Here is a 19,656-nt window from a genome sequence, read left to right as displayed (position 1 = left end):
TTCTACAACTGTTATGAATTGTACTGTATATATCTGGTTTTTTTTTTGTTTTGTTTTTTTGTTTGTTTTTGTTTTTTCCGAATGACCTTAGGTAAACTGTGTGGAAGGGTCATTTAACCCCCTAGGGGTCACAACTCAGGGGTTAAGAATCAGTGTTCTAGACCCTGGTAAATACAGCCATTGACCTAGATGTTAAGTTCAAATGATATACTGGAGGGGAAAAAAGTTTAGCTCTAGTTAAGAGACCATCAGAGGCTCCCAATCCAATGACAGCTAGACAGAGCTGTTTGCTTCTGGCTTTGCTGCTATTGGCGAGTACTTTTGCATGAAGCATACATTGATGGGTGGCCCAAGAGAGCTCCAGCAGCACTTACGTAGGACAATGAGCTTCACCTCCTTATCCGGGTCTCCTGACGTATCTCCTGGAGCCTCAATGGTGCAATAGTAAACCCCATGATCCCACCACATCACTTCATTAATCACAAGATCTGCCCCTGTGGAGGATGAAAAAAACAAAAGCAACAGTTATCAGGGCATGGTAGCTCAGGATCTCAGAATTATCTTTCCTAAGAAGGCCTGTGGTAGATGAGAAAGAAGTCCAAGATCCTTTCTCAGACCTTCCCTTGGCACCAAAGATGGAGCCGATAGAAGAACATGCATTGAACCCTACCAGCAGTTTATCGGGATCTGGACACATTGTCTCATTTAATTTCCACTATATATTCCATATGTGGGTGAGGTAGGGATTCCCAGTTTTCTCCCACTGATGCTGTTCCCTTCTCCCAGGATCATAGAATTGTTGGATACTGTTTAAGTAAATGTACGTCTGTTCTCTTTAAAACTTATTTTGAAAAAAAGAATATGATTATATCAGTATTAAGGGATTAGGACCTCAATAAACAGTGTCCTGGAAGCTAAACTGAACACTCTCTGAGGGGTGGGGGAGAGAGAGAGACTTTTAAAAGGTGGAATGAGCCATGAGGGGTCATGGGTAGGTAGGTTGGGGCCATCAAAAATGGTGAATTTAGCTGGGAGTGGTACTTGGGAGTACTTGGGAGGCAGAGGCAGGAGGATCTCTGTGAGTTCCACACCAGCCTGGCCTACCTGTCTGCATAGCAAGTTCCAAGATAGCCAGGGATACCTAGTGAGATCTGTCTCAATAAAACATAAACAAACAAACAGACACAAAGGATGTGTTCGGTCTCCTCATGCCCTCTCTTCTATTGCTATGTGATGGCGTAGCAGTAAGACCCTCATCAGACTTCCCAGCCCTTATAAACACAGGCAAGTGCATTTCTACTGATTATAATGACCTAGGCATGAGTAACTTACGATAACAGAGCATAAACTAGACTAAGCCAGGAACCACCTACAGTAAAGTCAGTATTCCCCATCCTCTCTTCCAAGCGACTCAGCTCTGATTAACAGAATGCACGCAAGATTGCTGCAGGAACTTTCTTAAAAACTTCAAGTGAACACCCTGTCCTCTCTTCTTCATCTTTTCTGCTTTGTTCCCTGGGTGCTGTGAATTGCAGTCTGAGTGTGTGTCCCCAAGTTTCACGTGTAGGAAGCTTAGTCTTCAGTGTGGCCTTGAAGGAGACTCTAGAAAGCTCAAAAACATGGCTCTGGCAGGCCTTGCCCTTCTCCCCACTTCTCTCTGCCTTGCTGAAAACTGTTAGATTACATTCCTAAAGCTGGCCACCTAGGTCAATTCCCTTATTTGGCTACTTCCTCCTCCTGAGGCTGACTACCAAGCCCAGCTATCACAGTATTGAAGGCCAAACATCAAGTCCTCTTTGGCTCACCTAATTAACATGCTCAATTAAAATTAAACAGCTCATCTTAACAGGGGCTTTCTCCTTTTTATCTTTATAAACTGTCATTTGACTATGGGCCACATTTGTTTTCTCTCTATCTAGAGACAGTCCTTTGTCCTCCTGGACATGTACCCCTGACCCCTCTCCCTCGATCCCTTCCCCTTCTCCTGTTTTTGTCTCTTATTCCCTGCCCTTTGCCCTCTGGGACATACAGATCTCTTTTGTTCTGAGAACTTGGTCTTGGGGTATCTTGCGCCACTTCTGAGGTTCCCTACAGCCTTGTTGGAAAGCAGAGAAATCTTTAATGGATGGAAATTAGGACAGTAATTAGGTTCCTTGGATGTGTTGTCCTGAGAAGAGATTAAAGTCATTCTCACACTTCTTTCCAAAGAGAGTTCACAGCAGAATGGGTTGTTACAGAAGAACAAGAATGCTCTTTGTCTCCTGCATCCCCCGGGTGAGCTCTGCTTCTTGGAAGCACTTCTGCAATGATGCTGTTCTCATGGTTGTGACCCAGCCATGAGTCTTCATGAGGCCAAACCAATGGCACCATCTACTCTATGACTTTCAGCATCCAAAGTAATGAGCTAAATAAGACTCTTTGCAAATTTCTTTTCTAAATAAGCCTCTTTTCTTTGCAAATTACCCACAGGCATTTTATTTTAGAAGGAAAAAAAAAAGGTAGAACATCTAGAAAGAAGATGACAATCTGGGTGAGCTGAAATGAACTTGGGCCTCCAAGGATTTACTGGAATTAAGCCACTCTCCTAGGTCTGGACTGTATGTTTCTGATTTTATGCATGAAATCAAAAGAAACTTCCTTTTGCTTAAGTCACTAATATTTCTGGTTTCTGCTTATTTGCAATCAAATGCACCCACTAAGGGGTGATCATGATTACTCAGCTATGCTCCAGATAAGGACAATAAGGATAGAGAGAGGTTAAGGGAGCATACAAACAACACAAAGACAGTGCTAAGCATGGCTGGGTTCATTCCCACGCCTACGCCTCAGACTGGTGCTCTTAAACACTGGGCCCTGCTAGTTTCTCCAGAATGGCTGGAAAACTTCACAGGCTGGACCTCTCAGCAGTCCAAGATGAGCAAGTAGCTCTGGTGCTCAAAGGGACGGCTTGTGCAACGGACTTGAAGGAACATAGAAAATGTCCAATATTTTCAGAATATTACCCAAGGGGTAAAAAAAAAAAATCTACGTTCCCACAAGTACCTGCCACGCTGCCGCCCAATGAAGATCAGCAATGTTTAATGTATACTTTCAATTTAAGTGAATGTGACCAACTAAAACCCAACTGAGTCCAATTATTAAGTGACACTCTGTGGAAGATTTGAACAGGGGCCAGCCCCTCTCTGGTCCCAGCAGGTTTAAAAGCCAATCAGATCCTCAAAGATCAGCCTGCCTGCTGATCTCAAAAACCAGAGAACAGACCTCAGCATTATGGAGTTGCTGTTGCACAGTCGATGGTCATATCTGTGACTCTTTTTTGGTCTGCTTGTCAAGAAATATCTACTGAGGAACCGAAACAAAAACGTGAGGTCATGCAAGACCGGAGCGAATCTTGACTTCTGTTTCCTTCTCTTTTACGTCAATCCTTGCGATGCTTTTTCTCCCCATGATTTTCTAAACCCACCACTTTCCCCATGAGCAAGCTTCCCCCTAGATGAGCTAGAATGATGAATTGCCCACTGAGCACTGCAAACCTGATCCAACACTCCCTGGAGTCAAAAAGAGTTTCTGAAAAACGTCAGCTCAGCAAGACTATTCAGCTATGTTAAGATTTTAGGCCACCTGTGACTTCATGTGGCGGGGTCCTCTTAAATGACAGAAACTCAGACATTAAATATCAGAAAATAAGGATTCTGGGAAGTCAGGGTGAGCCTAGAAGTCAAAATAAAACCCAAGGGGAAAAACTGCTTTTCCTTAGGAGTGAGAACAAGATGGGGTGTGGCCCAAGAGCGGTCGGGAGGAGAGGTAGTGAAAGGTACGACTCAGAACTAGATACACACAAAAGATGAGACTGTCCTCCAGATTCTCCATGGGGACTTCTCGCCCTTCAGAAACTCTGAAGGAGACTGGCTAATTCAAGATGTAAGCCCAGAGGTCAGATCAGAGCTGAGTCTAAGGCAGCAGAGCCATCTGGGCTAAGCGTTCAAGGGCTATCCTGAGAAACTCAGGATGAGTGGGAAAAGATCATATTTAAGCATTACAAAACTGGAAGCAATGGTTAAATTGGCCCTTTAAATAGTCATAAAATAATCACTAATTCCCTGCACTGTTTGGGTACTAAAGTAGCCTGCTATGTGTTTCCTACCTTATAACCAGCAAATATTTTTAAAAAAATATTTACTTTTATTATTTTTATTTGATTATGTGTGTGGTGAGAGAGAGAATGGGCTCACATTTAGGTGTGTTTGTGGATGTTAGTACGGTTCTGCAGAGGCCAGAAAAGGGCATGGGGCCCCTTGAAACTGGACTTATAGGCAGTTGTGAGCTGCCTGAAGTGAGTACTGGGAACTAAATTTGTCTTTGCTGCAAGAGCAATAAGCTCTGTTAACCACTGAGCTCTCCAGCCCCCAAATACTTTTTTTCCTTTCCAATTTTAAAGATTTTGTTTGTTTGTTTGTTTGCATATGTGTGTGTGTGTGTGTGTGTGTGTGTGTGTGTGTGTGTGTGTGTGTTTTGCCACATGTGTCTGCACACCCCTTGCATGTCTGGTGCTCAGTGAGCCAAGAGGGGTTGTCAGGGTCCCTGGAAGTAGAGCAACAGACTATGTGAGCCACATGTAAGAGCTGGAAATCGAACCTGGATCCTCTGGAAAAATAGCTTAGTGTTCTTAACTGCTGAACCATCTCTCCATCCTCACAAACACCTTTTTAACACGGCATATAAAGCTCAGTGCAGCCGTCTGTGAGTTCCATCACTATAACTTGACCGTAATCCAGGCTGGCAGGCTAGGACTGTAGGGCCCTTGCTCAATCCTACGTATACAAAAATAGCCCGGCTACATAACTTAGGCTCACTCCATGTTGACTGCTGGGTAAGTGAATTTCAGACACCGTGTCATAATTCTCTGTGAGATGGGCCCTGCCGCCAGCCCCACTAATAGAAACTGAGGCAAAACAAAGTAAAACCTGAAGGGGCTTGCCCAGTTTCATGTTCCCTGCAAGGGCAGAGCGGCCACCATGCCTGAATCCAGCTGTGTGGGTTTGCTCCTTGTGTCAGGTACAAAGAAGGAACTTGCGTTAGGCCGTGCATGCATTTGATATTTACTGCAGGGTGGGAGACAGATGACTTGTGGTTCTCTCTCAGATGATAGTGAGGGGGCAGGGGAGGAATATGGCCGACCAGCTGCTGGTAGCTGAGCTTCTGAGTGGAAACTCGGCAACTCTTAACCCAGGCCTGTGTCCAAGACAGTGTTGTTTCCTCTGCCCAGGGATGGCAGTGGTCTCAAAGAAGTCACTTGCCCACCAGCTCCTGTTTCTGTTTCCTGTTTCTTGATGTTACAGGCATCAAGAGCAGCCAAGGGGACCTCAGGGACCTGGCGTGTGAGTGGGCCCGGAGAACAATTTGCAATTGCATCAAAGGAGCACGAATCTCAGGGAGCAAAGGAACCAGTGACACCCTGACCTTTAACCAAGGCTGAGGAACATCCTCTTGTCCACAGGCCAAGTTCCAGGGAAGTGGCTTCAGATGGTGGAACACATTCTAAGAATCAGGCACTTGCTTTAAAACAATACAGTGACCAAGTCAGTCACTGGGTCCCAGGAGATTGAGGGAAATCCCTTGCTGACTCAGCCAGCTGAGCCTGTGTCTGCATCCTCCTCAGACCTTAGTTCCCCCCCCCCCCCCCCCCCCCCACGCCCGGTTCTGGATGGTGATCTTGCGCTGCCGGTAATCCACCCCCAGCACGGGCTCGTTCTGCCCCCGCCTCTGGGCCACGATGCGAACTTCCCTCTGGTTGTCACTACAGTCATTGGTGGGGTCCTGGCCCAGGGATAAAGCAGCCTGGTATGCTGAGAAGAGAACACCAAGCCGCTAAGAGCTTTCAGATTCTGTGGGTCTGGAGTAGGCTCTGAGCTAACAGGTCCCCGCTGATGCCTGTGAGACTCCAAACTCCTTGAAAACTATCATTTCCAAAGCCTATCTGAGTCCAACATCCTGATTCTCCTTGATTCATTTACAGAGTGCCTACCCCAAGCTTTTGCTCCAAAGAGGGGTTCACTCACACAACCTTCACAATAGAGAACTCAAAAGCTGTTCAACGTTCTAGGTGACCACTGCTTATCTCCCCCACCAACCCACGTGTTTAAGAACCCACAGGAAACAACACCTCAATTTGGAAGGATTCCTTTGGTGCCAACATCAGACTATGTGGGGAGGCTCGGAGATTTGGGGGCTCCCTCTAGCCCTTACTTGTAAGGCCAGAGCTATAGGAGCCACAGCCAAACCTCCCTTCCCTTCGCTTCATCTCAGAACACCCACTTCCTTCCCCCAAACGTTGTGCCTCCTTGTACTCTCAAACTTTCTATAGGTCTAATCAGCCCAGGCTGAGTGTGGGGCTCCAGGTTCCTCTGATGCCGGAAGGAAGTGAGAAACGAACATCTGGGAAGGAGCTCCTGGCGCCATGAGCATTCGCTGACAAGAATGTGGGCGGCTGTTACTGAGAGGGCAAACTTGGCTAAATTGAAGGAGGAGCTTCACTGTGATCTAAGATGCCAAGAGTGAATAGGCTGTGTGGAGCCAGAGCTCTCTCTATTATTTAGAGTGAGGCAAGGAGCAGGGGTCCTCCAAACAAGGGCCACTGACTTGAGAGCCCACGTGGCTCACAGCTGGTTTGAATGAGGAGCACACAGGAGGAAGGACATGCTAGGTCTTTTACATCTCAGCTGCCTGAAATATTTTTAGAACATGGGGTAAACAACCTAACATTTGCCCTTGAACAACCTGATAGGCAACCTGGGTTCAGTTTAGCTGAAAAAAAAAATCAAGTGACAGCTTCACAGCCGCTTCTTCTCATGAGGACAATTTGTGGTAGCCTACAGCTGCTGGGGACCACGGGCAGAATAGGGATCGGGCTTACTCACAGGCAGAGAAGTAGTCAAAGATGGGGTCCTTGCAGAAGGACTTGAAGCGCCATGTCACGACCACATCCTGGAGCTGAGCCGAGGTGGTGTAGTCACACTTGAGGGTGACCGAGGCGAACAGGGTGACATAGCGTTCTGTGTGTTGGACTGTGACCAGCAAGGACAGACACCCTGAAGGCAAGAGCAGGAGACAATGCCAAAGGTGACCTACTTCTGTTCCTGAGTAATAAAAGCCATGCAAATGAACAAAGGATGCACAGCCCCTGGCCTCCTACCCACCACTGGCTAGGAGCTCAAAAGACACCAGCTCTGGCTGAGCAGTATACAGAAGGAAAGGGCTCTAAGCACAGGGAGGAGGGGGAGGAGGAATTGAGTGAGGAAATGTCCCCCAGACGTTCACAGTCCATTAACACACCCAACACCAGTCCAACTATACCAAAGCAACAATAAAAGAATAAAAGACTAGAGTTGTAGTGGAGTGATCCGGTTAAAGCCAGTTTTCCCCTGTCCCTTCTCTTCTGAAGGTAGTTTCCCATTTGCAGCTGGGCTCCAATAGCACAGCCCGTTCACCCCGGCACTCACAGTGCAGAGGTAGGTGGATCCTTGTGAGTTTGAGGTCAGCCCGGGATACAGGTCAAGGTGGTCAACCTGCCTTTCCCAGCTGCCTTATTTCACTTCATTTCTGGCTTCGCACAGGCCTCAGCCATTCTCAACTTGCTTCCTTACTGCCAGTGTCACTCTTCACCTGTACAGAGCTTCACACGGTGGCATTCTGAGGTTGGATTGCTCACTGTGCCACCCTCCCTCCTCGCAGAAAGTCTTACAGGCAGCCAGGCTGAGAGAAGGGCCTCCCCTCCCCTTGCTCAATGCACCCTGCCCTGTGGGCAGAGAGCACATTGCCGCTTCTTGGATATGGAGGGTCTGAGAAAAACGTCTGGGTTTGTCTCTCGCTGTTCAAACACAAACCTGGGTCACCATGCCTGTCACATCCCACAGAGGAGGCTTGGATAAGCCCCTCACAAGCAGTGGGCATTTTGCTGCATAGGCAGGCAGCATCAACACAAGCCAATGAAACAGCAAGGGTCACAGAAAACAGACCGCGTCAAGAAAGGCTTGAGGGAATTGGGAGCTTTTCTTTCTTTCATAAAAGTCCCTCCTGCTGCCCTGAAACCATCAGGCCTCCTTAAAGCTCCAGGTGTCTTAAGGAGGAGGTAGGTGGCACAGAGGCACCAGAGAGAACGGTAAGAGGTCCATCCACAGCCAGCATCTTAGAATACTTCCGAGGATTCTAGACTGCATTCAAAGGGGGACTTCTTCAGAAGGTGCAGTGGGAGCTAGTGTAGAGCAATGGTACTCAAGGCTGAGTGATGTCACTATAAGGACCGTGACAGTCCACATTGTTTGGTCCTATGCCAGGAGTTACTGGTTCAGTAGGACTTGGGTGAGGCCCAAGAACTTACATTTCTAACAGATTTCTGGGAGAAAAACTATGGTCAGGAGATACTGAAGGTTAAGTCTCCAGGCTTTGGATTCAGACACAACTCACTAGACAAACTTTTTGCTCCTAGCTTCTCTTTCCTCAGCTGTTGATTGGGGATAATGACAGTACTGCAAGCTGAGCATCCTTCCTCAAATACTCCCAAATCTGAAATGGTCTGAAGCCCTAAATTTGCTTTTCTTTCTTGCTGTGTATATGTGTGGTGTGCATATCTCTAGGCTCCATGCAGGGGCCAGAGGAGGAAGGTCTTGTCTATTGCCTCTAGCTTCTTTCCTTGAGTCTCTCACTGTCCCTGGAAATAGCCATTTCCTGCACCCAACAAACCCCAGCAAAAGTCTCCACCCTCCCCAGTGCTGGGGTTACAAGTGCGTGCCATACCTAGTGGGTGCTGGGAGTCTGAACCCAGGTCCTCAGGCTCATACGATAAGCTCTCTTTACCCACACAGCCATCTCCCCATCACCTCCAAAACTCTCTGAGTATCAACAAGACACCTAAAACATTTCTGATTTTAGACTATCGCACTCAGAGTTCATATTTTCAGATTAAGGATAATCCAGCCAATAAAGACTACACAAGTATTCCCAAATTGGAAAACTTCAATCTGAAGCACTTTTGGTCCCAAGCACTTTGAATAAGAGATAGTCGACCTGAAATGACCTTACCATGTCCTCACAGAAGGGCAATCACTGTTCACGTTGTACTCCTGTTCTCTCTAGCATAGCTACCTTCCTTTGTGACTGAGCCATCCCTTTAGAGGGCAGCTAACTGGGTATCTTAACGTCATCATCATTATGTTATCATTATTATCGGGGAAGGCAAGTGTGTGGGTATCAGATGAAAACTTTGTGGAATCAGTTTTCTCCTACCTTTATGTGAGTTCCCAAGGGCGAATTCAGGTTCATCAGGCTTGTGCTCAGAGTCATCCATTCTGTCTCGTAGATGGGGCTCTCTTTTATTTTTTTCCTTAAGTACATCAGTGTTTCATTCAATTGTACATTGTACACTTCTTTGGACCATGCCATGGCATCTTAGGTATTGCAGTGATATATGCATCGCCTTTTTTTTTTTCTCAGAAAACTGAGATGTTTTATCATAGTAACAAAATGATGTACAGACTTCCAAGGCTATCTTATGATGCAGCTTACTGGGTCGTGTGCGGCAGACACAGTGTCCACTTAGAAACGGCAGTTTGTGAAGGAGAGGCTGCTGGGAGTTAGCTCTGCAACTTCTATAACTTGACTTTCCACGAAAGACTCAGTGGTCTTTCTGGACCCAACAGTGGGCTTTCAGGTGAGAGAAGCACCACCGACCCTGGGGAACCTGAGACCCCTCATAGGTGGTCTTGAAAGCTATGTCCATGATTCTGGGTTGAACACTTGATCTTTGGCCACAGGCCTCCTAAGAGCCCTCAGGCTAGCTTATGATGGGTATCTTCTTCTGCTTTTCTCATGTCTCTGAGGAGACAGTAGAATGCCGCTCAGGGCAAGCTCTGGCACTCGGAAATGACCTGGCTAGTCTCCAGGACTGGGCCATGATCGGGATGCCCTCTGACAGTCAGACAGTTTGAGAAGATCTTTAGCAGTCAAAGCTGTGTATGAAGACTGTGCAGAAGCAAAAGATTTAAGCCAAACCTTAGGCTTAGGTAGAATTCATATCACTTATCAGAAGCAGGGAGGGTGATTCAGAAGGAAAGAAAAATGAAAGAGCCAAGGTTCTCATCTGGAAGGCCTGCTGTTTAGGGAACTGGGGGGGGGGACCAGTCTGGCTGCAGCCTAAGGGAAGAAGGTAATTAGGCAGAGCAGGTGCCCAGTGGGTGATGGAGCATGGGGTGGAGTCAAGACATACCCACTGTCTAGTTCAAGGGTATTAATCTCTGATGGCATCCCAGAAGAGCAATGGGAGGTTGGGGTGGGGTGTGCTTGAATGTATTACTCAACTGTGAATGAAAAAACATTTTCAGAATAAGCCTTCAAGAGTTAGGTAGGCCTGGGAAGGCTGCTCCCCCCCCAGGGGGAAGTGATCAAAGAGCAGGCCAATCAGATTATGTCAGAGGCAGTCCCTCTTCCCATTACTATGTAACCCACTTGGACACTGAACTGCCATGGGCTACACCTGTGCAGGGGTTCCAGGTCATCTCCACAAATAGTCCTTGGTTGGAGTAGGAGCCACAGTAGAGGACAATGCAGCCACTTTTGATGAGAACTGATAGACTAAAATCAGAAAGAAGGAGAGGAGGACCTCCCCTATCAGTGGACTTGGGGAGTGGCATGCATGCAGAAAGGGGAGGGAGGGTGGGATTGGCAGGGGAGGAGGGAGGGGCTTATGGGGGATACAAAATGAATAAAGTGTAATTAATAAAAAATAAATAAAAGATTTAAAAAAAAAAAAGAGTTAGGTAGGAATTTGTCCCTGGTTTTACCAGCGGCAGGATGCTGAGAACTCAGGCCAAGCAGACTGGAGCCGCTATGGCCTTGCATGGAAGACAACACGATGCTGTTCTTACATTTGCACAAAATGAGCCCTGCTCCTGTTTCCTCGCCATTGGGACTAGAATGTGAAGTGTCTCTCACAGGCACATGTATTTTGTACACTTGGTCCTTCAGAGGGAATGGTGCTATTGTGGGAGATTCTGAAACCTGAAGGAGGTGGAGCTCTGCTAGAGGAAGTGGGTGACTAGTAGAGGGCCTTAAAGTGTTGTAGCCCAGCCCTGCTTCCTGTCTGCTCGATGCTTCTTGACTGGGGACACAATGTGACACACTACCATGACCCCATGATCGTGACACACTCTGAAAGGACGAGAGCCCACTCAGCATATGGCTCTGTAGGCCTTGCCCTTCTCCCCCATTCCCTCTGCCTTGCTAAAAACTGTTAGATCACATTCCTAAAGCTGGCCACCAAGGTCCATTCCCTTATTCGGCCACTTCCTCCTCTTGAGACTGACTACCAACATCCAGCTACCAAAGTATTGAAGTCCAGCCATCAAGCCCCCTTTGGCTCAGCTAATTAACATGTCCAGTTAAAATTAAAGGCCTCATCCTAGAAGGGGTTTCCCCTTGTACCATTATAAACTGCCATTTACCAGTTGCCCAGGTCTGTATTCTCTCTATCCAGAGGCAGTCCTTTGTCCTCCTGGACAATACCCCTGACTCATCTCCCTTGATCCCTTCCCCGTCTCCCTCTTCCTCCATCTCCTGTCTTTGTCTCTTATTCCCTGTCCTTAGTCCCTCTGCTGCAAATAAACTTCCTTTATGCTGAGAACCTGGTCTTGGGAATCCTAAGCCTGTACTTTTCCTCTCCTACTCTACTGTTCTTAAACTGTGAGCCAACCCCCCCCCAATACTTTATTAGATATTTAGTCACAGCAAGGACAAAAGTAAAGAATTATAATTTTTCTTTTTAAATCATGACAGACCTAAATTGTCCTTGAAGCATTCCTCCATCACAGCTTTCACACACATAGCAGGGAAGACGCTGACAATGAATGACGTAGCCTGGCCAACGCTGGCTAATGTTGCTCACTGACACGTGTCTTCTCACTGCCATGACAAAACACCTGGCAGGTGCACATGAAGGGAGGCTTTATTTTGGCTCACAGTTTGAGATAACAGTCCTTCAGGGAAGGGGACAGCATTTCTGGAGGTGGGAGAACACGGGTGGCGCTCTTCACCCTCTCTGCAAGACCAGGAAACAGAAAAAGGCAAAGGCTAATGTTCCAATCACTACCACCTTTGTGTTCTGTCTGGACCGTGAACCACCCACACTCGGGGGGTGGGGGGGGGCTTCTCCCCTCAGTTAAACCTCTCTGGTGTGCCTCAGTCAGGCTGACAAGGAACGCCGCGGTAACACACCCTGGTTGGAATATGTAGAGAACCCTTTTGGTTCCAAACAAAGCCTTTCTTCACACGGCACCTTTGGGTACTTCCTTTTACACAATAAATGTGATCCTGGAAGGAGACAAGCTGTGTGGACATGCGTGTGGACATGTGGCTTGCCCGTGGTCACTCTACGGGGCTCATTGTAAGGGTTCTCTCACATTCTTCCTAGCTCTCCTTCAGCTAGAGGAGGCACTGGCAATCTCTAACTTAGGTGCTGTGTTCTCTAGTTGGCTGAAGGGTAATTCGGTATGAGCAGTTTACTCAAATCCCAGTCGGCTTTTGTGCACTTGAGAGGGAAGAATGTGTATTTGTGGAGGGTCAGGAAAGGGAATTTGGTGGCAGCCAGAAGGTACTCTGGGGGGAGCTTTGAAGACTGCTGACTCAACCCCCTGGAGGGAGGAGAATGGGATCTGGGGCGATGGTCTTGATTACCAAATGCACACCTAGCTCCACTTACATGAATGCCCTTATTATGGGCAAGCCATAGCTGGAGTGATCAAGTCACCTTTACCAACGTCAGTGCTGGCTTTGCTACGTGGGGACCCAGCTTCTCTGCCACTTCACCCCCTGTGAATCTCAAGGCTTAAAACATTTCAGGTCTTCACAGGTTCTGAGTGTTAATTTCATTCGTACTTCTCCAGAGATCTACGAACCCTACAACGCCCTGTAGGGAATCACACATCTTCACCTCTGCTCTGCCACACACAAACACAGAGATGGTGGGGAAGCAAAGGGAGAGGAGGTACCAGAACACTCTCATACCTTTGTGTGCTTGCTGCTGGTCCTTAGAATCTACCTGGTACCAAGTGATGGACGGACAGTCCTTTTTTTCTAACACCCGCCTCCATGATGGAGCTTAGCTCTGCTCTTTCATGTGGACAGGGGTTAGAGGGTATAAACCAATACTCCACGTGCCTGAGAGTTCACATCTAATTTAATAAATACCAGTGTTGAAATCAAACTCAAAACCACAGTGCTTCCTAAATTAGCAAAGGTCCTCTTCCAAGTGGACATCAGGCACTAGACCCCAACAAGCAGTAGAAATGTTCAGATAGGTAGAGAAGAAAAGGAAGCAGCAATTAGTCCATCTCAAAAGCAAGATTGTCCCACCTTCCCTTTTCTTTAGATTCCACCTTTTACTCTGCAAAAAGAACCACACTGGACATCCACAGTGATTAACCCATGAGGTTTTGAGGAAGTGACCTGAAGAACCACAGAATCTGGGCTGGAAAAGTTCAAATTCAAATGAGAAACCGTCTGATTATGGATGACCTCATTGCCTGTTTGTTCTTTCAAACTTAGTACTAAAAGGCTTCAAATTCTCATTTGTTTGTTTGTTTCGTTGGTTGGATTTTTTCGGCTCTTTGGTTTTTTTTCAAGACAAGGTTCCTCTGTGTAGCCTTGGTTGTCCTGGAATTCGCTTTGTAGACCAGGCTGACCTCAAACTCACAGAGATCTGCCTGCCTCTGCCTCCCTGAGTGCTGGGGTTAAAAACGTGTGCCACCACCCCTAGGGAAGTTCTCAAATTCCCTTCATCTTGTGACCCTTCCTATGCCCAGTCTGTCACCTAATGTCCTAGCTCTAAGTATCATTTTCTCTTGCAAACATTAAAGTCTAGGGCCTGATTGCCTACAGTCCGAACCTAACACCCTCTTCTCCATTCTAGAAACCTGATGAGTTATTTCAAGCTACGGGACATTAGACAATGGCAATATCTGTCTCGTACTAGAATGATACATGCCCCCAATAAGCAAAGATCCTGGCACATAGTGGATGAATGAGCATGAGCCATCTGCCATGTCCTCTGTGCGTATTTCATCTAGATTAAGAGGTTAAGATCACCTAAGGCCAGAATGTTAAAGACAACCCTCCCGAAAGAACTGAAATAGTGCAGGTGTAAGCTGCCATGATAGCCTCTGCTCTGCAAACGCAGTTAGCGAACTGAGTGTTCTACAGCTCTGCACCCCAGCAAACCCATTCAGAGTTTGCCACTTCTGTGAAAGAGGAAGGGAGCAGAGACCTGTCATTTAGGGGTAGAATGGAAACTTCAGATGAGCTATGAGAACACATGGGAAGGAGGGAAGGGGAAGGGGATTCTTCATTTCCCGACACCGGGTACTTTCCGAGACCATTTTGCTGTGCCAAGTGGGGACTGCCATCTTACACTGAAGTTGAAGGAAAGCAGACCGAAGGCATGGTATCTCGCCAGCCAAAGGCATGTATTCCCAAGTGCATGTAGAACCCACTACATTTCTTAACTCGGTGTGTGGTAGCAGATGAGAAAAGAGGCTGCAGTTTCTAGGAGATGCCATTCATACAGAATAGAGATGCCATTTTCTTTTTCTTTGAGTCAAGCCTTTCTGGTGGGGGTGAGGGCAGGAGCTAGATGGTATTTTCCCTTCCATCCTATGTAAAGTTGTGCTTGAAGGCCATAAGCTATCGTTTTGTACATACTTGGGATGTCCCAAAGGGCCTGTGTGTTAAAGGCAGGGTCCCGAGATGGTGCAGCCTGAGAGGGGGAACGAAGTAAGATTTTCCACCACTGGGCCATGCTTTCAGAGAGGACAGACTGAGGATGCCTGCTGGCTTTCCTCACTTCTGAACCATCTCGTTGCCATGGAGTGAGTCACTTGGTTCTACCACAGACTCACCACAGTCCCCAAAGCAGCCATGACCTGAAACCTCCAAGGCTCTGAGCCAATGCAAACCTTTCCCACCCCAAGTTGAGTTTCTCTTGTTACAGAAATGCGAAGTCGCCCCCACACAAGGAGGTAAATAGGGACCCAGAGCCTGGCTGGGGAGTACAAGGCCTGGTCCTCCACTGATGGGAGCTCGCTTGGCCGAGTGTCTGCAAATGCGCAGGCACTTCAGCTCCATTCTGCAGGTTAACCAAAAGCACACAGGTTCAATCCTGTCAGAGTTTATGTCTGGGCCAGCTATCTCCTTAAGCGTATTTACCATCAGGACTTGCTACACTGCCTTAGATAACAGAGCAAACATGAGAGAAGGTAAAAGGAAAGGGACCAGCAATGAGCAATGGATAAGAAGGGTCAGGGAACACAGGGAGCAGTGTGGATGGGGGAAGTGGAGGAGGAATTACACCCGTGCATGCAGAGCTGGGCTGTAGGGAAGGGAAGCTAAGTACCAGGCTTCAATGAGGACGCTAAGACTGAGGATCCCTGAGCTGTCAAACCTGGTACCGCGTGCTTTATCTACCTCTGAAGAAAAGAAAAAGACAAACAGAAGTTCTTTTTTTCTTTTTCTCAAGTTTATCAGTGGCACTCCTCAAAGGTATGGCCTATGCTGGTACATAGCTAGTAAACCACAAAGGTGCATTTTAATGGGAGACTCCTCAAATCCTAAGCACTGCCCTGCTCTTGTTACACTACCCTATTTTCCAGGTAAGTTTTCAAAATGGTTGAGATTTAATATTCTGAGGGATAGAGAAATGGCTCACTGGGTAAGAGCATTTGCTGCTCACTCACTTTGGTTGTATCAGAACATCTGTACCTCTAGCTCCAGGGGATCTGATACCCTCTTCTGGCCTCTACTGGAGCCCAGACACACAGGATCATACACGTACAGACACACAGATAAAAATAATGTTTTTCTATTTGGTTTTTGTTGCTGTTTTTGAGACAGGGTTTCTCTGTGTAGCCCTGGCTGTCCTGGAACTCTCTTTGTAGACCAGGCTAGCCTCAAACTCACAGAAATCAGCCTGTCTCTGCCTCCCTGGGTGCTGGGATCACAGGCGTGCGCCACCACGCCTGGCAAAAATAAAATTTTAAAGAAAAAAAAATCTCAACTTTAAAAGACCTTCACAAACTTATTCTAACCATTGTGCATAGAAACTCTTTTCTTTTTGTTTATTAATATAACATAAACAAGAAGCTTCAAACAAAATTGTCCCTTCTTGCTTGCCATGTAAAGAGTCACTGTTGATTGTCTGGTGTGCATCCTTCCACATCCTTCTCTGACTTTTCAAAATGAATTATATGTACATTGATTAGCAACCATGTTTTATCTTCAAATGACCAACATATTCTATATAAGTATCTACAGATCTATTTGTTTCCAGTGACTGCATGAAATCATTCTGTGAATTATAATGTATTTCAAATTCTTCTAATAATGGGAGTTTGTGTTGCTTTTGATCTTTCACTGTTAGAAACAATGATGATGTGAATTGCTGGAATGGATATTTTAACGTCATTATCTGTTTACCTGCACATTTTTATCCCATAGTGTTTGCCAAGTCTAAGGAAATAAACTTTTTATGTTTTAATAGTGACTTCAGAAATTAAAGTTATATTCCCGTAAACAGTAAATGGCACTCCTGTGCTTTACCACAATCTTTCCAAAAAGAGGAAGCATGCAATCTTAAAATTAAAAAAAAAGGTGAAAAACTACGAGGTGGAAAAAAAATTTACAAAGGTACCCACTCAGGTAACTTGAACTTGACATTCCTTTGGTTACTAGTGGGAAAGGACAGGACCTGTTTGAGGGGCAAATGCTTGGGGTTTCCCATAGTCATCTGCCCAGGTTGGTGATTCATGACCCCACACGCTAATCTCAGAGCATATGCAAATTTGGGCCCCACCAGAATGCACACATACATTTATTTTTGAGTGCGCACTCTGGGCCAGACACTGTTCCAGAAGACAGGCTCTGTGCTCTTGAAACCCATCCTCTTGGTGGGGACTTAGTAGTGAGCCCTCACACATTACTGTTGAATAAACAACAAAGCACACAGATAAAACAATCTGTTACGAGCAAGTCTGGCAGGGTTTTCAGAGCTTTGAGGCCAGCTCCTACCACTGTATATATACCAAGGGACTGGCAGGGACATGTGCCAAACGCTCCTGATGGTTCTTCTTTGGTATTTCAAATTCTCAATCAAGCCCAATTCCTAAATCAACATCCTCTGTCTAAAAACTCAGGCCTCTTTCATGTTCCCATTTTAGTGGATGAGTAAGACCAAAACTCAGCAACCACCCTTAATGTCTCCTTCTCCTTTGTTATTCATATACAATGTGGCCACATTGGGTTTTCTTATCTCTTCAGTGCCCCAGGGATCTCTGTTCATCTTCACAGCCATCTCAGTAACACGCCGCCATCACCTTCAGCCATCACCTCCAGCCTGTACACTGCCTTAGCTTAGCTGTTACGGTAAGCCTCTGTGGCTCCCCAATGTATGGATCCCACAGTGCTGCTCATCTCCCAACTCAGACTCCTTAAGATCCTCCATTGCACTACACACACACACACACACACACACACACACACACACACACACACACACACTCCTCCCCACCATGACCCATATTCGCATCATGTCCTCCGCTCTTCCTTGTCCTCACCAGTCTGCATCTTTCTCTACTCAGCCTCACCGACCTTTTTTTTTTTTCCTGCCTCATACAGAGCTCCTATCTGGTGATCTGGCGCATGCTATTCCTTTGATTTCAGATGACCATTCCTCAACTCAAGCATGTCTTTCGGGAGGGCATCCAGGTTGGAAAAAATAGCTAACCCTTATGTGTTCTCCTGGTGCCTTAGGGCTTTGTAGCCTTAGTCACAGTTCTGTATCTGCAGCATTGTGTATCCTCCCTAAACCATAAGAATCTCAGGAGCCAGGACCATGGCTGTTTTTGTTCACCAGCACAGGAGCTTATATAAAACGATGCCTTAAGCATGTTTAAAAAAAATAAATAAATTAACTCAATACGGGCTAAATTACTTGGAATCAATTTTAAGTGTTCTAAAAAGTTCATGAAATAAACTCCAGAGTTAACCATTAGTAATACGGCCATACATAAAAAATACAAAGAATGGCCTGATGTGGGGTGGAGTAAGCCCTAATAGTGGAGAGACGAGGCTGCCTGTTAGTGAGCCCTGACATGACAGGGTCTTGAATTCCCGCAGAGTTTATAGGCAACAGGAAGCTTCTTGAATGCAGGGTTAACGTGAAGGTGAAAAGGTTAACCACGGCGGGCAGGTTACCTGTCGTTCTGTGGGTAGAGGATGGCTGATAGTAAAGAGCTAGAGGGTCTATAGGCCAGGAGACGGGGCTGACAGCGGACTAGGTGAGCATTGGCGCCTCTAAGGAAAAAGAAGCCAAGCCTGGAGCTAAGCAACAGAACCTGGTGGTTAGAAGTGGGAAATGAATAAAATATCAAAACCACCATCCCTTGACCCTGCCTTACCCGCCAACATTTAAAAACTGAAAAGGCTGCAAATAAGTAGAAAATGGGAGCTCCTCAGTAATGCTGAAAATGCACAGTTTTATTTTTCCCCGAGGACTTCAAAAACAAAATAAATTATTATGCTAAAAGAATTTCAGGTAGAAGGTAGATTAATTACCCAACACTTGACTCTGTTGCATTGCGTTTGGGGCTCGATGTTTAACTGGCATCTATCCAGGCAATGAGGGCTAATCACTCACTCTAGTTCTGTGTTATCGGAAGCCAACCACACCAAACCAACCTGCTCTGCTGTGTGAACTGGGGGAAGGAGCAGGGGGTGCCTGCTCTCCTGAGTGGCGTCTCAGCGTGACACACAGGGCTTCCCTGGATCCAGATTTTCCTATCTGTGCTAACAGCTGGGGGTGGGGGCGAGGAGCAAGGTAAGACAGGAGATGGGATGCTTTCCCCTTGTGTGTAACGGGGATGGGAATACTGGAAGGGACTTCAGGAGCCCTCAGGGGGACAGGGAGGTTCCAAGTGGGCAGTCTCCCACCACACAGCTTCACCATGAGAGGCCCCACGTCACTATCTATCATATTGAGGATCTTATAAGATTTCACTAGTTCCAAGTCTGATCCACCCCTCCGCCCCCAGCACCTAGCATCAGCTGTCAGATTCCCCAAAGCATAAGGATATGTCTGGGTAGCTGGTAGTTCTGTAAAGTAATGCAACTCTTCTACAGGTGGGCCGTAGTGGCACACACCTTTAATTCCTGTACTCTGGAGGCAGAGGCAGGTGGATCTCTGTGAGCTTGAGGAGAGTCTAGTTCATGTAGAGAGTTCCAGGCCAGCCAGGGCTACACAGAGAGACCTTGTCTCAAACAAACAAACAAACAAACAAACAAACAAACATCCCCTATAGAAACACAAATGACATGAATCCTTTTAGAATCAGAGGAAAGCTAAACTTGAGACCAAAAATAAACTCATGGAGCAGAAAAAATCAAGAATTAAAGCTATAAGCCAGTGATGCCAAATGCTAAAGTGCTTTTATCTTAGCCTCACTTAATATTTTGCATTAAGGAACAAGAATTCAGATGTTCATGTGATAAAAAAAAAAAATCTTCCTAAAAAAAAAAAGAAAGAAAGAAAGAAAGAAAGAAAGAAAGAAAGAAAGAAAGAAA

General features: G+C 46.4%; 1 protein-coding gene across 1 annotated transcript; it reads right to left on the bottom strand.

Moving 5' to 3' along the window:
* Window positions 1-319: 319 nt before the first annotated feature.
* On the bottom strand, window positions 320-9,343 carry LOC129684167 (immunoglobulin-like domain-containing receptor 1; the record flags this gene model as incomplete). The annotated part of the gene is made up of 4 exons (XM_055617243.1): window positions 9,283-9,343; window positions 6,918-7,088; window positions 5,697-5,846; window positions 320-494 (listed from the first exon to the last, which is right to left on the bottom strand). Coding segments are annotated over exons 1-4 (557 nt in total), but the record flags the coding sequence as incomplete, so codon positions are not given.
* Window positions 9,344-19,656: the final 10,313 nt, after the last annotated feature.

Source organism: Psammomys obesus, unplaced genomic scaffold (assembly GCF_907164565.1).
Source record: "Psammomys obesus unplaced genomic scaffold, mPsaObe1.curated_primary_1811, whole genome shotgun sequence".
Lineage (NCBI taxonomy): Eukaryota > Metazoa > Chordata > Mammalia > Rodentia > Muridae > Psammomys > Psammomys obesus.
The sequence above is the reverse complement of the archived record's forward strand: the minus strand, read 5'-3'. Positions and strand labels throughout refer to the sequence as shown.